Source organism: Polyodon spathula, chromosome 25 (genome assembly GCF_017654505.1).
Source record: "Polyodon spathula isolate WHYD16114869_AA chromosome 25, ASM1765450v1, whole genome shotgun sequence".
Taxonomy (NCBI): domain Eukaryota; kingdom Metazoa; phylum Chordata; class Actinopteri; order Acipenseriformes; family Polyodontidae; genus Polyodon; species Polyodon spathula.
In genome coordinates, this window is record NC_054558.1 from 16,361,729 (window position 1) to 16,385,060 (window position 23,332).

The 23,332-nt window shown below is 38.4% G+C and overlaps 1 protein-coding gene across 2 annotated transcripts in view; it reads right to left on the minus strand.

The window, feature by feature from the left end:
* Positions 1-23,332, minus strand: part of LOC121299687 (oxysterol-binding protein 2-like) — an 87,895-nt gene that overhangs the window by 35,590 nt on the left and 28,973 nt on the right. The window contains exons 1-2 of one of the 2 annotated variants that reach the window (XM_041227602.1): positions 5,377-5,471; positions 526-776 (exon numbers count right to left, since the gene is read on the minus strand). In XM_041227602.1, the coding sequence (XP_041083536.1) occupies positions 526-776; positions 5,377-5,401 (276 nt within the window). In that variant the 5' untranslated portion in view covers positions 5,402-5,471. Of the gene's footprint in view, positions 1-525; positions 777-5,376; positions 5,472-23,332 lie in introns of those variants that run through there. The other variant, XM_041227604.1, reaches the window with a different exon arrangement.

Genomic DNA, 23,332 nt, shown 5'->3' on the forward strand with positions numbered 1-23,332 from the left:
GAATTGATCCAGATACTGTAGAGGCAGTGTTGTTTTTTTTTTTAAAGAGAACACATTTCTTTTTTTGTAGGCTGCACGCACAGTTACAACCTTCATGTTTAATAATATCCTGGAGTTACAACCTTCATGTTTAACAACGCATTGTGCGCCGCCACCAGGGATTTCCCATCCACACTCAGCAGTGGAATAGCCTGGACTTGAACTGGTGACCTCCAGGCTATAGGGCACATCCTGCACTCCATGCAGAGCACCTTTACCAGATTCGCCACTCGGGAGCCCCTCTGAATAAAATACACTTTGATGTTCATGATGGCTCCATCAACAGCTATCGAGAACAGTTTAAACTTGATTTTATTCACCAGAACAGGCTCTAAAAACACTCATGAGCTTTGTGGATAGCAGGAGTTTTACATGATTCAGATTGGGAGGGGATAGTAAACTGGTCACTACCCATTTCCAAATCTTGCCCATCTCCATCTCTATAAAGACTGCAGTGGCTACAGTAAAAGGTGTGCGCTGACTTACATTGACCATAGCATTAGAGGTGATCCTGAAAAGGGTGGCTCTCTCGTGGACTGTTTTGATCTTGTCTCCGCTCTCGGTAGGGATCTTCAGGCTCTCCAGCTCGCTCAGGGATCTCTGCAGGGCTGCCCCATGCTTGCCGATGAGGTCGTTGCAGGTGCTCAGATCCTCGAGCTTGCTGGAGAGGGTTTTCAGGGTGCTGTGGATCTCACTCTTATCTGACTGAGAGGTGGACTCCTCGTCCCCTGAGTCATCTGCAATAGAGAGAAACAAGCTCACTAAATAGTATATGGTGCTATATGATACAACTGATATTCACGACAAGGAGCTGAAATCATCACAGGCAATGTACAGCCTGGCAATACAAAGAAAACAGGGTAAATAAAGTTGCTGGTAAACCTACTAATCCTGATCACCAAACACAACCATAGCCATTCGTATTCCTGAATTGTCAGACTGGTAATAAATTCCCGATCAACCCAAGCCAATGGAACCATAAAAACAAATCCAGTGGAGGGTTGAGTGGGTGTGAGATACCGAAGATATTAACAGCAACACGGTAGAAATCGCTGACAGACAAGCACACTACATTTCCTTGAATTTTTTAGCAGGCAGCTATCAATAGCTCTCAGAGTGAGAGAATTGGGTGTGTGGGGGTATCTCTATTGTTGTTACAGTCATGCACATAGGTAAGATACAGTGGGCACGTAAAGTCTTATAGAACATTCTGCAGTGTTGAGAAGGAACATATCGTAGATTATATGTGGTCCGTATAGCAGAAATATATTTTTCAAGACCTTTCTGATTGTTTTACTATTTTTATTCACACGTCATGGGCCATAAATCACCTAGGGAATACATTTCTCAACTTTTGACTCCTTGGCCTGGGTGGGCTGGCAGGCAGTGTTTGGCTGGCAGATCTAAGCAGTCAGTTATAGCCTGGCTTGTTCGATAACAGTTTTCCTCATGAGGAGAGCAACTGAGAGTCCATTAACAGCAACAGCATGCAGTAGAAACAGAGATGACATCTTGGAAACATACTTTAAGCTCAACGCTGTACTGTCTTGAGAGTGAGACAGCAATTACAACATAGCCTGCAGCTGTGCCATCCCTACACAGACAGAAGATGAGATTCGTAGCTGCACTCCCTTTTACAGTGGTCTCCAATTGCATTCTTACATAATTAAAATGTAAGAATACAGAATGATTACACCATACACCTGTATGAAATACATTTCTGAATAATTGCTATTTTTAAATGAATTCACCAGCCTTTCCCTGAAAGCATAATATATTCACAGCTCTACGATTTTGTTTTTCTGCAGTCGTGTTTTTCACATTGGGGAGATCAGTTTCTGCCAGTCTGTAATTCTAGCTGAGGCTGACAACAGTTCAAATGGTAATCAATTTGACAGTGGCAGACAGAAACATAGCCTTACAATGAGTTCTCACTGTACACGTGGCACATCTGTAGTGGCCACTTCATAAAAACAAAGCATTGCTGCAGCTGGGCTGTGCCTGGCCAGTGAAAGAGGCTGCATCTCTTGATGGTGAGGGCTTCCAACTCACCTGAGTCTGGATACTGCTCTCTGAGTTGGAACACTGGAGTGTGGGCGCTTCAGATTTTAATATCCAATTCCCTTTGCCTGAAATGAGGTTCTCTAACAGTACTAAAAATACATTTCATTTTATAACAAATGCCGTTGCAAATATGTTTTTTGGTAAAAATGTTATTGCTAAAGATTTTTTTTTATTACTACTGTGGTCAAAATTTCCTAATGGTTCAAACTTGTTATTAACACATTTATTTCAGAAAGGTCACCCAATAAAGTTTCCTAACCAGAAATAAACAACTAAGATCTCTACACTATATCAATACCACCTGCTATATTATATACAGTGAAATGACACTGTTTTTTACATTAAACTTATCCTGTTTAACAAATGAAGGCTTCATGAAAGACAAATTAATGAATATTTATGCAACAAATGCCAATTAATTGTTGGTAATTATTTTTTATCTATAGATATTCTGGTCCGTAAAGATCTGTATGTGTGTGTGTGTGTCTAAGCACAGAACGCCTCTGCAATGATTAATGAAGAATATCCAGTATTTCACAGCAGACACCCACAGATATGTTATTGATATAGTGGAGACGCTCCTGCATTCGCTGCCTGGCTGCTTTGTTTGGATTGAGTTGGGCCATCACTTGCCCTGATCAAGATGTGACACCACAAGGTACTAGAAGGTGTCTCAGGAGATGTTAATCCATTCACTAATATATCACCAGTCCAATTTCTATGAAACTTGCTAAAGACCTTCTTTGGCCACTGTTATGCAATGGATCATGACCTGGAGGTATAGGAAGGACGTCTGTCTGCCTTTGTGTTACGCTTACATTTTTACCTGTCTCTGTTGATAAACTTCTGATGAAGTCTACTTATTTTCACCATTTTTGCTCAGTCCCTTTTGAAGCGATAATAAAAAGGTCTGACTAAGAGGTGTGGTGGGCAACAGTGAATAATACACAGCGTTTAAAAACAAATACATACATGTGTATGCATTTGTAATTGAGAATGAGCCATTTATACGACACCCGTGTTTCTAACAGATTAATCATCCAATGCCAAACTGACCCTAGCTCCTTAATGACTCGCAAGGTTAGTGGTAATTTAAGAACAGTTTTCTGAGTTTCACTGACTATTCAACTCTTGACGCACAAAAGACCCACACATCAATACAGCTCACATTTACAACTGATTAACAGGAGTCTTGCTGCGTCATACACAGCTATTCCCAATGGAGAGCATATGAATTCAGTTATGAGGTCCAGGATAGTGCTTTTTGATTAGCCAGTAATGGAAATAATGCTAATCCTGCTAGTATTTATTCAGCATGCCATTATGGGATGCATCCTGGGACCAAGGGTGTTATTATCTGTGCCTGTTAAGAAACACTGCAGCAAACACAACCCCATCCAAACCCGCTAACATCACTCCTGCCAATAATATGTCCAATAACCCTTAATATATATTGACAGTCCTCGGCATTCCTTCCTGTAAACTATCGACCTTCAAATGCATGAAAGACATGACCTTTGAGGGATTAATCTACTGTACTTTGTCCAATTCTAAATTACAGGTTAACCACAAATAATTTGAACCTAATGTTACTTTTTTTGGGGGTTCCCAAAAATATTGTGCCAAGCTCTCCATAAATGTAAAATTCCTTTCCATTTAATTATATTGATTTAGTGGCTTGTTTTATTCATGTTAAAACCGCTTTATCTGTGTCCTTGGGGCTTTTCAAAACAGCTCACCACTTCCAAACAGGGTTTAACTGGGAATTGCAACAAGATTGACATTCTACATCACAGGTTTTCTACTGGAGACTAGTAATGTGGAACTATTTTTACTTCATCTTCACTTACAGTTGAAAACCTCTCAGCTTTTTAAACTTGTTACACCAATTACAATTCTAAAACTTATCAGAAACCACTTGAGCCAATCCCTAACAACAAAGCATGTTTTAAGATGTTATTCTAGAAGTGATTCTTTTTTCATTTCAGCTCAAAACCTAACCAAGGGGGCAAACCCGAGCCAATTTATATATAAACCAAACTTGATACCAATGTTATCTGCAAACTCTTATGAAATTGCCAGTTTTTGCAAGTGTAAGACATGGGGCAGCTCCTCTTTTTGCTGGGACACAATACCTCCCCTGGAATCTCTCATCACAAACAAAGGAAACACCCATTCAGAATGTGTCCCACTTTAGCTGGAATTAAAAATATATACTACAGCGTATAGCCCTATATAGCATTTTACACAGCAGTCTGCAAACAGTGGATCTGTTTGAACTTAAATAGAATCCTGCCTGGTTTTGTATAGTGCTGATTAGATACATTGATTAGACCGATTAGACAGAGATTAGTATGCATGCTAGACAGTATAAAATACAGTGTAACAGGCATTCATGTTAAACAGTTCAAGACTGTTCTTAGATTCTGAACATAAGCACATACTGTAGAACATGAGAATCCTTATGGATGGCCGTTCCACCCATAATCCGTTTCCTAGTAGCTGATTGATCTCAAAACTTTGTTAAGCTCAATCTCAAAGGATGCCAATGACTGAGTATCAACAACATGGCTGGTTTACCCATTCCACACCCTCACTACCCTTTGTGAAAAATGTCAGCCTCCACATCATTGCCAACTGTGTATTTACTGTTCTGAACTTAAACTATTGGTTAGGGTTAACTTAGTCTACTTCATTTACGTTTTGTCAATATGGACCAAAAAATATAATACCTTTTAAAATCATAAAACCCGCTTCAGCTGTTGCTGCAGGTAACCTAATGAAGACAGACACGATGTATTCTGATATCTTAATGAGAATAATAAACATCACAAGTTATCCCTTTTAATGTTAAGTTATTTTTTTAAATACAGTATTTCATTTCTGTCCAAAGTAGTGCATTATAGTTTGGTGGATAAAATGCCTGAACAAATAATTCAACATAACACTGTTAAATCTGCTTTCGAAAAAAAGCAGTGCAAACTGCTTTAAACCAATCCCAGCATCTCCCAATGAAAAATGTATCATTCCCAATTTAGCACAGATGTCTCCATTAGCAAGCAGATTTTACAAATCATTTTACAAAACCATTATCCTATTGCAGCAAAACCTAGCGCAACATCTGCTTAGTACCTATTACATAAAGAATTGAAGGAGACGTCTATAAAAATAGACACTGTAACAATTTGTATTACTTTCTAGCATAACATCCAAGTTTTTTGTCAGTAGCAGAAAACCTGGTAACAACTTTACATTCGCCTTATTTATCCTTACCATAAAGGTGACCTTGAGTTTCCATTTCTAAAGCAATTTCCCAGGTAAAAACCTCCACTCCCACGGCCTGCAGCAGTACAGCCACTGTAATGGTGAGCCGTGCCCTTGCGCTGAAAGGACTTGCATATAAAAAAAGAACTAATGCAACATGAAGCAGCAAGCCCGACAGCCAGAATCTTCATAGCAAAAGATTGGATTACAGAGGCTGGGGTTTAAATCACACAGCCCTTCTGGATGTGTTTACAAACCTACATGAGCAGCGTTGGAATACTAGGGGATTTACTTTACTATACCGCGCCTTCAACAATGTTGGTCTGTTAAGAGAGTATGCTTTGTACAATATGCACAGCTCAAAAACTAAAGTTCAACCAACTACAGTAGAGGTCTATTTTAATGATCTGAACTGTAGCGGATCGAAATAATGCTGTTCTTTATCTATCAAACCAGCTGGGGTTTTCCCCCAGGGTAAAGTTACTGATCCATTTTTTTTAAATATTACTACTGTACATGCATTCAAAATTATACTCTAAATAATCAAGCATCACAATTGCAGGTAGTTATAAGATTTAAGTAAACTTTTTTTTTTTTTTTCTACAATCAAGATTTAAATTGACAGACACTCTGTTCCAGGCTATTGGTTTACAACTGCATTGTTTTAAAACACTCAAAACTGTTCAAAAGACTAATCTTGAGCCCAGTCATTTTTATGCTACAACATACCAGGCATCTTTGGATGTAAAAACAAACAAAAGCCACATAACGTATCGCCACGTCAATTAACCTGACAGTCTTATAATCTGCTCAGTAAGATAACTGACTTTTAAAACATATTTCCAGATTTTCTAAATGAGCTATTTTTCCAGATCGATCTCAACAGGGCGTGCTGACCTCTATAAATCTATTTAATCAGGGCCTAACACATATCAATATAAGGATCATTCCAGCTCAAGTGGGCCAATAGGGGTTACTGAAAAGAAACATACACTGATATGACAATGCATTTGTAGCCCATAATCGCTGCCTGCACATTGTTCTCATGGAAACAGGTGGGTCTTGTCCAGTGGTGAAGGTTTTTGTGATCTGGGCCACTGTAGTTGTTCTGTTGCTTGTCACAATACTCTACACACTGCAGGCTCGATCCATCGTGATCCGCTTGCAGGTAGAGTTGTGCTTTTTTGGCATGCTGGTTTTCCACAAACCATTCCCGGAAAACCCTGGGAGACTTGAAGGACACGTTGGTGGATCTCAATCTCCCACTATACTGCCCCTTGGGAAGTCACAGAGATCCTACTGCTTTTCCATCGTCGTTGCTGAATAGCTGCACAGAACTCTCACACAAATACGTCCAACAACACACGATGCCTCACGTGTGAATTTGTATACATTGCTTCTAATTTCTTTTGTCCGGTCTGTGTATATTATTCACTTCACACTAGCAACCAGTCTGGAGGGTTGTAGGAACTATAAAGGCACTGTATCTGATTTGGTTATTCCCATTCAACAGGAACTGACAGTCATAACCTATTAAGGTTTGGTAATTGTAAATAATGGCTTTAGAAACACAATTTTGAGTGTACTCATTACATTAAGCCAGGCAATGTTCCTAATAAAGAAGTATCGGTATTGAATGAAGCATGGTCCACGCGTTACTCAGCAGAGATAAGGGAAACAAACTATCCACTGATGTGTACAGGCAGGGTGAGCTGCAGTTTGTGCAAAGCAGGGCACTGTTACTGTACTGTACTGTCCCAGGGCTTGCAGCCTCTTCACATCCCCAGGAGAAGGAAGGGAAGGAGAAATGAACACAGCTATTTGTCCATTCTGCTGAAAGCAACTAAGTAATTGATGAAGAATTCACAGTACTTGTTGTAGTAATTAAATTGCTTAGCTTTAGTTCCACAAATGAAAGTAATATTAGTGATTGAGAGCTGTGATTTTTTTATAGTTTTCATTGCAGTGTGAATATGAATGTGACTCTATACTATATGGTCTGGTTTCACTGTCCCTGTTTAATCCAGGATTAGTGCTAAACAGGGTTAAGCAACTTGATTTCATTAATCAAAACAGGCTAGAAAAAAAAAAACCTGAAAAAAATATAGTCACTTGTGGACAGGGCTTAATATTGTTAATGCAAATACTAGGTCTGAAGATGGATCTGAAAAAAAATGAAAACACTGCTTTAAATATAAAGATTTAGAAATCGTCCAAATAAAACCCACATATTCTATTTTGGTTTTATTCCGCACTCCAGTATTTCAATATTTGTTTTATTCAAATGTCCCTAATCGCTTTCTCTACATTTCATCATCTTTTTTTCTTATCTTTCGTCTCGCTTGTTTTGTTTTAACACTTGGTCGTCGTGTTCCAATGAATAGCAATGCTATGCTTGTATAACTATCATTTTCATTTTGGAAGCTACGCTACAGCACACAGGTGCCCTGCAAGAGTCAATCACAATAGTACAGTTCAGAGTTTTTATAACAGCTCTTATGCAACGTAATGCTAGCATATTATCTTGTTTTTGCATTCTGTGCATAAATGATTCCTTATGAATGCAAATGCATTTCAACATATGAACTAGATTTTTTTTAACAAAAACCAAGGATCCCTGGGTGAATTATGCAAGAGTGATGGTAGCTCAGGTGACATTATAACAAAGTCAAATGGATACATGAAATGCATTGCTCCACCTTTAATGGCATGTGAGAATCGTGGAATACAGCTATGTACAGCTAAAGACACTGGGGTATATTTTGATGATCAGAAACGGGTGAATCTAGCTATCCTGCCCCTTTTACTCCTCACAGTGATGCTTTCTTTTTCATTGGAGGGATAATGACCATTCCCCAGGGATGTCTATTCTCCAAAAAGTCATTCATTTAAGGCCAGATTTAGATAAGCAAGCACCTACCAACCGAGCACCACTGTTTATGTCAGATTTTCTGTCTTGACCGTTGAGACTGAAAAACAGTAGATGCAACCATTAGATATTTCAGAATAGATATCTAGGATTTCATAACAAATTCAATATTGAGGGAAGGCACAAAAGTATGAGCTAAACATAAAATATGTGGTTGTTGTCTTGTTTGCCAGAGAGGACAGACTGCAGAGTAGACACTCTAGTGCAGTCATGCTCCTTTTCGTTTACCCTCTATTTGAAGTCAAGTTACTGGAGGCTGTGAATTAAACCATTGCCATGGAAACAGCTACCCACGCGATTGGAGATGGGGGTTATTTTTAAAAGCGTAGTGACGCACTTTAGTCTTCTGTATGAATAGCTCATCTGCCACGGGAAGGAAGCTGTGGGGAATTTGAGAACAGAGCAGACAAATCAGAGAAAGAGGGAACTTGAAAGCCAATGAATTATTTAGTTTGCAAATCGATATTCTCCAGCATCTGCACTCATCAGAAGGGGTCTCTTCGCAATAGCCTCACATCTTAACCCTCCTGTCATGTTCAGAATTTAGGTACATCTGTTATGTTTTGGGTCATATTGACCCGATGCAATTTCAAACTATTTCAATTTCAATTTCAGACTAATTTAAACAGCCTTAAACTGATTAACTGTTTTTACATGCAAAGGTTTTACTCTTTTAGTCCAGGAGCTGTGATAAAACTTCTTTGACTGCCAACCTGGGAGCTCCTCATTTAAGAGTGTCTTTACCAGTATGATGCTGTTGCAATACTGACAGTGAAAAAAATAGGCTCTGCTTTGTAGATATATATTGTTTGTTTTTTTGTTTATAAATATCTCCAGACAGGTGCAGCCATTTCCAGAGATAATAAAATGCAAATATAATAATAATAAAATAACAAATTGAAGAAGTTTGTTTTATTCCTGCACACAAATCTACATAGATAAATGCCACAGGTCACAGTGACCCGAAACATCTTATTTGTATATGACCTGTTTTAAAAAAAATAAACATCTCAAAGGTTCTGTTTTCTGTGTTTAAGTTCATGACCCCAACTTAGGAAAAGTCATAAAATATTATACAGAAAATTAAAAGAAAAATAGCATTTCAGCTAATTGGAAACTAGAGTTTGTAACTGACTAGTTAGATTTGTCACATTTATATATTTAACAGCCTCTAGGAAGTCAAGGTCAGTGTGAGTTTTAGCACCAGGACTGCCCAGCTTAAATATTTCAGAAATGCAGGGGAGGGAACACTGACACAAGACAGCCAAGATAAACATACAAAACAAGGCTGAATAGAAAAGGTAAGGACCCATTTGGCAAATTGGATATTAAATACTGAACATTGACACAATTTATATAAAGGATACTACAGGAATGTTTATGCACTGTGTGGTTGCTTACAGTTACCCTCATAAGAAAAATGAACACAGCACTCTACATGTACTGTATGTTAATGCATTATTCAGTTTATATTAGCACTACAATGGACAGTGAATATGTTTAAATATGAAATAGCTGGATTTGAGGAATTACTTTCCTAAAAGCCCTGCTTGGCAATGTGGTGTAATTTGGAAAAGTGCAATTTGCCAAGTCATTCTGTTGTTGGATTTGAATGAATGCAATCCAAAACTGGATCAGGTAAAAAGTTATTGTCGCTGTAGAGATGAGTATGCAAACGTAACTCAACGTCACGACTCTCCTTATGTGAACTTTTTAATGCTTATTGTAAAAAAGCAGCATATTATAGCATTAGGAGCTGGGCCACATGCATGCCAATGAAACAAACACTGGTAGTTAAAACCAAGTTCAAATCAGTCCTGACTGTTTCCATCATCAACAGACTGAGAATAAACCAGTTTGAATTGGGACTCTGAAATCTGTCTCTCCAGATCAATCTGATGGAAGATGTTACCTAATGACCTGTATCTCTAGCAGTTAATGGTAACAATTTTTACATTGCTAAGTGAACGAGGCCAACAAGAGGGACACTACAGTTTCAATCACTAACAAGAATGCATTTAAGTCCCCTTGACTCTGTTTCTAAAACTCTGAGCAACAAAATGTGGCGTGTGACAAGTGTGGCACAGATAAACAGAGATAGATGTACTTATGAACATTGCAAGAGTAACACAAATAACAACCCACATTGTTTAGCCATGTATTAATATACTCTATACAGCTTGAGTTCCCATCACATTAAATATATGGTTTATTTATTACTGGTAGTTAATTACAGCTTTTCTAATTGAGCAATGCAAATTACCACAAAAGAAGACATTACAGCTGCCAACTCGTAATGCAAGCTTTTGTCTTGAAATTATATATTTTTCTCATACTGTATGCATTAATGCACTGTATATCACAAACTTTAAACACAAATAATCATTTACTGGAGTAAAATAAGCTTAGTATTTCAAAGTGTTTTTTTTTTCTAGTCTTTAATTAATTACTGTTTTTTTTTAAAGATGAAATACGGGGATATTATTACAGACAAACCTCTGTATTTGTGAGATGTGTAAATAGTGTTTTGCCCCATTAGGTATAATTAGCTATTAAAAAGATCTCCACACAGACAGTTCCAACAGTAGAAAAAATCCAATTCAGCATTTGGCTGACTATGAAAAGGGAACAAAATTATATTAAATAGTCAGTCAACCAGATGTTTAGAATAAAAGAGAAACCTTAAGGCTGAGCTCATGGGCCATGCAGAGCACTATTTCCCTTTGAGAGACTGTCTAGAATATTTCTGTTTGGTTTTGCTTTTGCAAATTGAGCAGGTGTTCTTCTCTGTTAAATCTTAAAGTCCCGAAGTCAAATAAGCGTTCTGGCTAATACTTTTGTGAGTGTTGTCAACAGATATTGTAAGCATCTTTTCCTTTGTTTTGTTGAGTAACTCTTGTGGTGTATAGCAGATACACCCATATCTATAAACTATTAATCATATATTCTAAATTAAAACTATAATGCACAAACTTCTATTTAGAGTGCCCAATTATTTTACCTACAGCTACTCCCCAGAAGAACGGAAGGTCAGTGGGCGTCCTCTGATCCCACGACTAAGCCAATTGCCTCTTTACACCTCGGAACTCAAGAGCGGATGTCGGCAAGCTACTGCCCTCTGGAAGACAAAGACCAGCCCTGCAGGATTCCACCTGAGCTCACTTGGCCAGTAGGGTCTGCTGTAGGACAATGAGGAGAACAGTCCCTGCAGAAGGACCAGAGTCAATGTGACACTCCCTCTGGAATCCCAAGAGAAGATTTTACAGGGCCAGAGTGTGACCCTGTGCTCCATTGTACACTACAAGGCCATGCTTTTACCAGGTGAGCCACTCGGGGACCTCGCTAAGGCACAAACTTTTGAGACAAACTATCTCTTAAAACTACAAGATATATATATACAGCTCTGGAAAAAATTAAGAGACCACTGCAAAATTATCAGTTTCTCTGGTTTTACTATTTATAGGTATGTGTTTGGGTAAAATGAACATTTTTGTTTTATTCTATAAACTACTGACAACATTTCTCCCAAATTCCAAATTAAAATATTGTCATTTAGCGCATTTATTTGCAGAAAATGACAACTGGTCAAAATAACAAAAAAGATGCATTGTTGTCAGACCTCGAATAATGCAAAGAAAATAAGTTCATATTAATTTTTAAACAACACAATACTAATGTTTTAACTTTAGAGATTGGGCTGGCCATGACAGGGTCTTGATCTGGTGGTCCTCCATCCACACCTTGATAGACCTAGCTGTGTGGCATGGAGCATTGTCCTGCTGGAAAAACCAATCCTCAGAGTTGGGGAACATTGTCAGAGCAGAAGGAAGCAAGTTTTCTTCCAGGACAATCTTGTACTTGGTTTGATTCATGCTAAAGCTGCCCGATTCCAGCCTTGCTGAAGCACCCCCAGATCATCACCGATCCTCCACCACATTTCACAGTGGGTGCGAGACACTGTGGCTTGTAGGCCTCTCCAGGTCTCCGTCTAACCATTAGACGACCAGGTGTTGGGCAAAGCTGAAAATTGGACTCATCTGGGGGTGCTTCAGCAAGGCTGGAATTGGGAAGATTTGTCTTTGTGAAGGGCACCTGAATCAAGCCAAGTACAAGGTTCTCCTGGAAGAAAACTTGCTTCCTTCTGCTCTGACAATGTTCCCCAACTCTGAGGATTGGTTTTTCCAGCAGGACAATGCTCCATGCCACACAGCTAGGTCTATCAAGGTGTGGATGGAGGACCACCAGATCAAGACCCTGTCATGGCCAGCCCAATCTCTAAAGTTAAAACATTAGTATTGTGTTGTTTAAAAATTAATATGAACTTATTTTCTTTGCATTATTCGAGGTCTGACAACAATGCATCTTTTTTGTTATTTTGACCAGTTGTCATTTTCTGCAAATAAATGCGCTAAATGACAATATTTTAATTTGGAATTTGGGAGAAATGTTGTCAGTAGTTTACAGAATAAAACAAAAATGTTCACTGTACCCAAACACATACCTATAAATAGTAAAACCAGAGAAACTGATCATTTTGCAGTGGTCTCTTTTTTTTCCAGAGCTGTATCCAACTTGTATGGATGTATGAAAGTGGTTACAATGCAAGTAGCATATAGGCCTATTATTCTTTTTCTTTTCAGAATTCCTTCTGCAGTTTCCAATGTGTGTACTCTGTGCTTTAGATTCTGAATTTAAAATTACTTTCATCATCCCCCCCAGTCTTCAAAGAACACAGCAGTTTCAGAACACTGAACAAGTTCTCTGAGCAAACAATTTCCATACCAAAGCAGTCCCATGACATCTTCCACTAAGCTGTGTTAACTGCAATCCTACAATGACAAGTGACACCAAAAATACCATTATTTTATGCATGAATGCGTTCTGTAATATCTATCCAGAAACTGTGGTCGCATAGTGGCAATCGCAAGCCTGTCAACAGTAATCAGCCTGCCTTGCTAAACACCTGCTTCATTAGAGCACAGAAAACAGTCCAGCCTTTTAACACAATAATTCCATTAATCTTACCTGTTGTTCATTGCCAATCATTATATATGTGCAGTAAACATGTATTTATAGACTGTACTATACTTGGTTAAAGAAATCTCTGTATACAAGCTTTGCTTTCAGTTCCACTTGCTTGGTCAGTTCACCTGGTCATAGCTTCTTAACTCACCAGCTGAATCTCCTACTGACCGACATGCTTTCAGCAACATGCAACATCGGTAACATGCTTTGACCCAGAAGACACTGTTGAGGTGACATGACCCAGGAAGTCTAAGTGTAATTAGATTTTGAACATAATAAGACATAGTACCTGAGAACTTTCTTTAACCTAAAGCAGTACCAGATCTCATGTTCTTAAAAGAAAACAAATCTGATACCTGTATGTAGCTAATGACAGCGCAAAACCGGTACAACTTCTGAAATGATTTAGTTAGCTTCAACTCTGTTTTTACTGTGCATGTTTCCTATTTAGAGGTTCAGCAGACTCTAATCCAGACCACTTCGGACCAGATCTGGTTCAGATTAGGGATTTGTTTGGACTGCTGATCATAATCTGTACCACACTAAAAATGAAATATCTAATCTTTCTTTTAGGTTTCTGAAACTTACATTTCATCAAAATGTGTAATAACTAGGGCTGTCAATCTTCAGATTAAGAAAATGCATCTCAGTTAATCGCATATTTAATTAATACAATTACTGCATCCATCTAATTTAAGTTTGTTTTATTACTGATTCTATTATTATTATTATTATTATTATTATTATTATTATTATTATTATTATTATTATTCAAAAAATAACCCATCATAACACCCTGTTTTCCTATTTCTGGATTCTCTTTATAGTTTTATATTTTTTTATAATCCAGCATTGTTGTTAAATTGTTTGAACCAACTGCTAAATCACAATGGAGTCAGTTTATTACTCACCTTACTGCATTTACAATGATCAGTTTCCTTTACTCATAAACTGATGTTTTTAATTGCTGTTTAAATAATAATAATAATAATAATAATAATAATAATAATATAATAATAATAATATTTAATTATTTTATTCAAAACTTGAAATAAAACAAAACATTCAGTGAGTAATGATTATATCCTCCATAATTGAAAATAATATTGTTTAAAATAATGCGGTTCCGTTACTAATTTTATACTCAAACGATGACGACATTCATTCAATCCTGGCATGCACTCAAGGGTATTGAAATGGTGCCACAGTAAATCAATTACGGTATGCTAAGAGGGACAAGACAGGAATGTGATTAACATGTATTCATTGACAGCCCTAGTAATAACCCGTTCCATCAAAACAAACACAGACAGATGTGAATCATCACGGAATTATAATACTGAAGTTTGGTTTGTACAGCTGCTACCAGTCTGCTTTTCATTAAGAGAGCACTGGGGTTTGGAGCACAGATCAATATAGACTAGCAAGTTTCGGATTAGCAAGAGTACTGTATACTGTAATTACTTAGTCACATCCCAAATTTCAGAACCAAATAAGGTTGTGCCTTATGCTGCTGTTGGTATTATTAACTCATCAGCCGCTCAGAGGAGATCCATTACACTTAATCATCCTCAAGTGTAAGCACAAGTGTGCATGTCAACCCAGCTCAGGGAGATTCGTCTCTGTGGCCACCCCCAGGATGCAGAGCAACTTTAAAGATAGTCACGTGTCTTGCAAGCAGGCATACACGCTACAGCTCACAATGCAAAGAACCATTCAAATAACCAGTTCCAGCTTTCCCATAGGACTCCACTGTAATGGCCTGGCATCTCAGCCCGTTGAATTGAATGGAGAGGCAGGGGCTAGACACGAGCCGCTAACCACACGATTAATTAAAGAATGTCTTATCATTCTACTAAAGAGCAAGGTACAGTAAGTACGTGTCTTCTGCCGATGTCAGTATTATTAACTAATCAGCCACAACACATCATAACTATGAGGAGTTTCAACAGGAAACAAAAAGCAGTGCACTTTTAACTGTAATTGTGTTACTTCTAAGGGATTTCATCACAGACCATGTTTTGTTGATTATAATCTTCTATGCCAGCTGTTAACTAAGGTAACAGAGTCCTACAGAGTGATAGCAGAGGGAGAAGAGGGGAAAGTCTTCTGGAGATGGCTCCCTTACTCCTGACTCACAACAGCGATGAGTGATGAATGCTGAATAAAGCCCCTTAACAGTTGGATGCCCGCAATGCGAAGCGCAATGCTTGACTGAACAGCAAAGCCTTGTGGAAATGAAAACAGCAGCTGGAAAGTATGTCGAGAGAGGGCAAACAGCAGATTGCTTTCTGCATACAAGCAGCCCGACTTGTCACACTATTGTGACACTTATCATGATGTCCAAGTAAAACACATACTGTTGGTTGAAGAGCTCCTGTATTAGCAGCGGGTTGAAATTTGATGGTAAAGTACATCATGTGCCTAGCTGTTGCATACTTGTAGTCATTTTAACTGAGTTCAAAAAAATGAACCCCAGTTAGAAATATGGGTAAAATTCTCAGAGTTCTGGGGTTACCACTTTTAAAATGCACAGGTCATCACATCTTAGTGACTTTTTAAAACGCAAAGGTTTAAAGAACTGAATTGCAAAGGTTTAAAGACTAAATAGAGCTCTCTGCATCTTGTCTAAACTTACATCAGCATAACCATTAACCTGTCCCCCTGCAACACGCTTGCTTTAATTGTAGGATATACCACATACAGTGGAGCAAATGTTATATTTATTTTATCCACTAAGGGCAGAGTGTTGCAGGGGAAGAAGTTAATGGTTACACCATAGTGTACGTAGAGTTTAGACATGATTTTGAGAGCTCTATTGAGGCCTTAGGGCTTTAAACCTCTGAAAGTGGCCAGGATCACTGACACAGAGTCTAAACAAGAGGAAGGACGTAGAACATTAGTTAAGATAACTTGGATACTGTATTTCATACGTACACCAAGTTACTTTTTACTATCAATAGTGGTATTTAGCAATGGCAGTAAATAAGAAGATTGTATCCTTCCTGTTTCACAGCTACATCAGTAATGTCTGCTGTGAATCTGCTGTCAGGCATTGTATTTGTTCAATGAAGAGTGAATCATGGGTAAATGAACCGTTTAAAATGCGTCACTATGAACTACAGAAGCCGTCAACAGTCATCCGGTTTCCAAGGAAAAGCTAATCCGAGGAATACAGAGCTTAGAGAGATGTAAGGGAAATGCTCTTATTCTCAGATTGGTCTAGACCTGAAGAAGGTTACTGAACTGTTCTTAGAAGCCTTCTTTATATTTATAAATCGTGACGTTTTTTAAGAAGTATAAATAATGTAAGAAACATGTCAGTGCCATTCATCCCTCGCCACGGCTGTAAATTCTAAATGAAAAAGCAGATAAGCATGGCCTATACCCTGTGTATGCACATGTAATAAATAGTGTTTGACATGCTAACAGACAGCTCCATACACCCCCTGATTATAATCACAACTGATTCTCTATAAATATGCAAGTTTGATCCCAACTGGGTAAGCGGTTCTCTATGTATATGCAAAAACTTTGAAGCTCTAAACTCTAAATTCTAAACCTCATAAAACTCCAAATTATAAACCATGCAGACCGAGTCATCCTGTCCAAATTATAACCTAAAACCACATTTTTTTGTACAAAAAAATATGTGCTTGGTTTATAACAGCATTAATATCCTCTGTGTTGGTCGTTACCTGTATTTGACCTCTCTAACTGTTGCCTCAACGTCTGCATCAGACAATAATGTTTAAATGACATACCGAAAGAAAGTTGGACTGACCGTTAAAGTCATGATCCATTTAATAACTTGTTCTAAAGAAAACGTTTAGCAGTTTCACTACAACTAGATGAGTTGCTCTTTAGATATATTCAGAAGCTGTGTATGCCTGTCTCCACTATGATGCGCTGATGGGGATATACCTGACAGATTAAATCATACCAATCATTACCACTGAATAAATATGAGAAGTTTAGAAAGCATGTCTAATGCATTTTACACAGTGGCACCTCCAATTATTAATATTGTTACCCTAACGTTCAGTATGCATACTTTTATTTATGTGATATCAACAAAATCATGCTTTAGAAGTTCTCAAGGTACAGTTAACATTTACAGAGGTCTTAGTCCGATCAAAGCAAAACTATCTTCTAATAAGTTTGCCAGGAGAAAGCAGATTTTCCTTCTTAACATCACTGTGTATCCAGACCCATTTCCCTCTGGCAACAATGCTCTGCTGTGATTGACACACATTTCAAATTGAAGCAGGAGACAGCAAGCTCTGAACACATTACAATTACAAATTATTTTCTCCTAGCAAACTCTCCTGGGAAAAAGTTGACAAATATTGTTTCCATCTAATTCCTGAGATATGAAAATAAAAATGTCAAACCAATTAAAGAAATTTTTGTTTTTTCTGTAATACGGACAAATCTGAAAGCAGCAAAAAATATAGGAAATACTGCACGGTCCGTTATAAAAAGGGACATCATAGTAAAGGCATTGCAAAGTATAATAAAGCATAGTAAAAGCATGGTAAACCATGGTAACCTATGGTAACTGCATAGTATAACCATAGGAAAACTGTAGAATTACAGTGCAAATTAACCATGATAAACATTAAAGGGGTGCTCTGCCATAATTTAAGTCTGTTATTGTAATTAATAACAGCAATAATGCCCTAAACGCATAAGCCACTCTAGAGACAACAGTATATATTCAAAGACAAATTCCAAAATGCTTCACACCATGCATGAGAGGTAACCATCAACGTGATTCAACAACATAGGAATACTATAGATCCCAGCCAAAGTCAAGAGCTACATTTTCTACACTACACTGACGCTCATCCTAGTGTAGTTTATAAAGACCCACAAGCCTCATACTACACACCTGAAATAGCATCCAGCACTGATTATAACAATTGGTTTAAACTTCCCCATGCTCTAGTTTCCTCAGAAGCACTACAGTGATAGTGGCATGCAATCTGATAAACCAAGCTTTAATGCATAAATGCATTATACACAGACAATCCTCCGAGTGTCCTCTGTCCTCAGCAGCAAATAAAACAGAGATATACCGCAGGAGGTGTTTTTATTAGTTAAATATACAAATATTGCACAGCTGCGGGCACAAGCACTTAAACCCAGTGTGTTATGTAAAGGCAGTCAAACCACTGACACACGTGGGACAGAGAGAGTGTGAGAGAGACAGAAAGAGAGGGGATAGAGAGAGAAAGAGAGAGGGGGCGAGAGAGCAAGAGTGAGAGAGAAAGAGAGAGGGGGAGAGAGCAAGAGAGTGAGAGAGAAAGCGAGAGACAGTAAGAGAGCCAGAAAGACATGCTTAATGCTTAAAAGGAAATTCAAAGTTGTCATGCTCATGGGAAAATGTGTTTTTGTATGGGCTGGGTTGTATCATTGATCATGCAGTAAAAAATAAATAAATAAATACCAGTGAAATGTGATGGCTTAATGGGAGGCCTCAACACAAGGAAGCCCAGACAGGCCACTCACTAACCGTTCTTACATTTACTGAAGCAGCCCGAGTTGCAGAAAGAGCGAACGGCTCCCGTTTCCCAGAAGCCCCTACCCTTCATAACCTCAGCGTTCAGAGCAGCTTTGGCACTACAGTCGCATGGACAGGAGAAATTTGTGTTCTTTATTTAGCAGTCAGTTGAAATACTGCATAACTGCATACATATTCCCAGGCAGAATCCCTCTCTCTCTCTCTCCCTCTCTCTCTCTCTCTCACACACACACTCACGCTATGCACATTATCCATTCATTCCACATATACACACACACACACACACACACACACAGAGATATGTATATATAAAATCAGTGCAGCACCGAAAAGGACTCAGGAGCAGCAGCAGCATCATCCATCAAAAGCTTGGACCAGAATGCACTGCTCAGAGCTGTACTTGAGTGCACAAGTCAATACTTAACTACTTCAGGAGCTGCTTAGATCAGATGATGTGCTGCTGCTTACAGCACGAGCCTGGTTGCTTCTATGAAAGGAACAGGAGGAAATACTGCTGTTTACAGCCATCCTCATGAGTGAAACAACCACAGCACTTGATGACCGTTCCTGGAGTTTTCTGTTTAAATACAAGTACAACGTATGCAAACCGAAGTATGATTAAACCGAAATGAAACCAAGCACTGCATCTGCTTAGCAGCGTCATTTGGAACGGCGTGATTTGCCCAGCAATTCTGTTGTTGGATTGTAATGCATGCAAGATAGATTCCAAAATAAGATCCGCTAAAACATTAAATAGGTAAGTTTAGTTGGGAATATTTGCTGAGAAAAACATTCGTCAGTATGACACTAATGACATGCAACATCTCAGAGCTGCTCATTGTTTGAAGCATACACAAGCTGACAGTGCTGGGAATCTGAAGTCCTCTTCTCAGGAAGCATCAGGGAATTGTGCAGTCTTGGGTATGGAAGTACCTAACAACTGAGCTCCTACTATCAGCTCTCTAGCAGACAATCGTGACACAAAAGGACTACAACGATCACATTTGGACACAATTACACAGAGCTAACAAAATAACTCCAGTAAGTACCTAGGCTATCATTTTGTAGGTCTCAGATTTTACTACGGAATACCAATTACTAATAATCTAAAAATTAACCAATTGCTTCTTCCAGATATGTTAATGATGCTTTCCCATCTGAATCTAAATGTCACTTATAACAAAGTGATTTCTAGTCACAACAGAACACACACAAATGCTGTATTTGGGGACCAGTCAAAAGCTTAGATCATCAGTATTAAAAACATGTAGTTTAGATAAGTATCCATTATACCTTTTATCTAACGTTACACAAATTAACGCTTATTTGACCGAGTACCTGTTCAAGTCTGGTCTAATAATTTGTCAAGGAATTTCCTTGCAGTATTTCTACAGAATTACAATGCACCGGTCCAGGTTTATTCTCACTGCCATCCATTTCTGAACCACACATTATTTTTATTACACTGTAGACGGTACAGTAGTTAATCAGTTTTATTACAGGCACTGTGTTCAATATTCCGTGCAGATCGTATTGATCGTATTGAATCAACTTGCGCATATATCAAAACACAAATAACATGTGATGCACATAAAAAAAGAGAAATCATGCAAGCATGTCTTACAGAAGTTACTTTAAAATAACACTTAATGTTAAGTTTGTTAATTTCAACATTGCAATGACTGTTTATTTGAAATGCAGCCAGCCTTCATGTTGATTGGTTGAGAAGCATGGAAAAGTATATTTAAAATGCCCAATGTCACCTCTCCTCTGCAACCCACTTACCAGCCAGGCGGATTAAAGCCAGTCGCCTTCTTTCGCCAGTTAAACCCTCCACTAACCCTGGAGACGAGGATTTAGTCAGGGAAGCATTCACTTAGCCTGGTTTAAGATTTGTTGAATCTTAATGACGTCAGTTCCATTACTCTCTTTAGCTAATGGGATAGAGCCTCACAGTGTTTAACAAACAAAGACACAGAAATGAATGTTCTCTTCAAGTAAAACGAAACTCTCGTCAAATACCAAGTCTGCGCCCCTCTGTTACCCCACCCCCCCACCATCCATTAAAACCCTCTTGAGGTCTCCTGAGTAACAAGCATAAGTTTTTAACATCCTCAGCTGCACATCACACGCACAATTCATATAACAGCTCCCTTGGCATCTCTGAATTCGTAATATATTAAAGATGCATCTCCCTGTTGAAAGCCAGTTTCAGTTATGATGGGCAAGACAGCAGATCTGATAGAGGGTGTTTATCCAGCACCACACTCAACTGTATAATACGCATTGCTTCCTTAGTTTCTTGTGGCATGAAGATCCTTTGATGGCATTACAGTCTTATATGTACAATTTTGGTGTACTTTGTATGATTTACAGGACACGGTCACAGTATAGGAAGACATAATATCGACCTATCATGGCTTTATATTTACACTCCCAAATATGATATTAACTACTGGGTCAATTTCAATTCCAAAATAGAGGAAAAACAAACGTTTACAATGTCATCAGTATAAAAACAACAAAACATTTATTCCGAAAAGACGTTTTAATGCATGTCATTAATCCTCTAGATACATAAGTTTGAAGGTCACAGACAAGTTACTAATTCAGTCCCTTCCCATAGCTCTGGGAACAGCCCTGCAGCTTCTCTTAATTGAGCCAGTTTCCCCTGTGTCTCCACACCACCTGCTCTCCTTAAAGAGCCTGCAGCTAAAGTCATTCCAGAAATCTTACCTGCTGTGCCAGGTTTATAGCACACCTGTATTTTTGTTTTTAAACATGATATCCGGTAGTAAACTAGGTTAAATAAATCTCTGTTTGCAAGCCTTGCTTTCAAGTCAGCACCCACTTCCTTGGTCTAGTCACGACTTTGTACAGAGGCCATTAGCATGATCCCTGAAGCCACTGTTGGGGTGAAATAGGAAATGAAAGGCACTGAACAGACTGCTAGCATAGCAGGTCCGATTGATGGATGCAACTGACAATCTACTTTTAATGTTGTATTTAAAATCACATTTTTTTAAATAATTTTTGAAAGGATATCAATCTCCAATCAAACTGGTTTTGCTACAGCTCTCCTCCCTGTCATGCACAGTAGGTCTTAATAATAATCCCAATGATAAATATAATAACCCCAATGATAAATGCTACAGCTGACAGCCCATCAGATAAACCCAGCACCTGAGACTCAACAGCGACATAAATTTGCAAAGCCGCATGTCAATATCTTCTTGAAGGATCACCCTGGCCTCCACAAAAGACAGATTAAAACACTCCTCGGCACAACATGTTATCCAAATAATTATTAGTGGAGATCATTTTATTAAAGGTATGTTAATACCTCTGAATTTGCATGATGCCTTTAGCTGCACTGAGCGAATCCCTGGAATCATGTGAAAATATGACCTTTCAACTGTCCCACTTAATCTATGTATAAATACAAATGGGAGGGGCTTGCACATTGGTAACAAAATGTCCCACAGTCTGAATGTTCAGTCCCAGCACTTAGGATTCTCCAGACAAGCTGAATGCAAGTTCAAAGCCAGGTAAAGGCAGATTGACAGAAAAACTCAAAACTGGAGCAATACAACCCAGAAACACTCAGAAACCAGCAGCTGTATTGGAGGTTATAAAAGATATAACATTAAACACAGGTTTAACTAAAGACTTCAAATGTATTTTTTAAGTCTATTATGTTATTTTTAACGAGGAAAAATGCTGCTGTTTAAATATGCAAAGCAATATATGAGAACCAACACAAAAAACCATAAAAGCAGTCAGAAATTCAGACACTGATAATGCACACTGCTGCCCCCTGCAGGTCAATTTGATAGACAGTTCGGAAAAATTACAGCTGAAGCCTGCTTCACTGCACCTATTATTTCAGCATGCTTCTTTTTGGAAGATAATGTCAAGATCCAATATCACCTGAGACAGCAAATGAATGTGACCCAGGCTCAAACGTGTGAAGGAGACAACATTTAGAAGATATTGTTTGCCATCATCCTGTCTGACTGCATTTAGTGAATGCTGTGCGGAGGTCTGTGTTAAGGTGCTTTCACTTGAGTGAACTGCGCTTCAGTTCTCGTTGCCTGCCATAGAGTGACACAGTAACACCTTCACGCAGACCAACACACAAACCACAACACAGTGCTTAGTAATCGCAATAAGAACTATCCATAATAACTGCAGTAAAAATAAATTGCTCTTACGTTCTAGCACACAAAACTGATGCATGGATCATTCAATACCAAGGCTTTGGAAAACAGCAATCAAATACTATATACAATATCCAACTGACAGAGTTTTCGGCATTAATTTAATCCACACTAACGCAATATAGTGTAACAAACACACATACAGTCATATAACATTATACCGAATTCCTTTCCAAATCAAGACCGGGATCAAATCATAATGAAAAAGCCATGTCCATCTGTTTCTGTTTAAAATAAAGCATGCTTCCCTGCTACCTAGTGTAC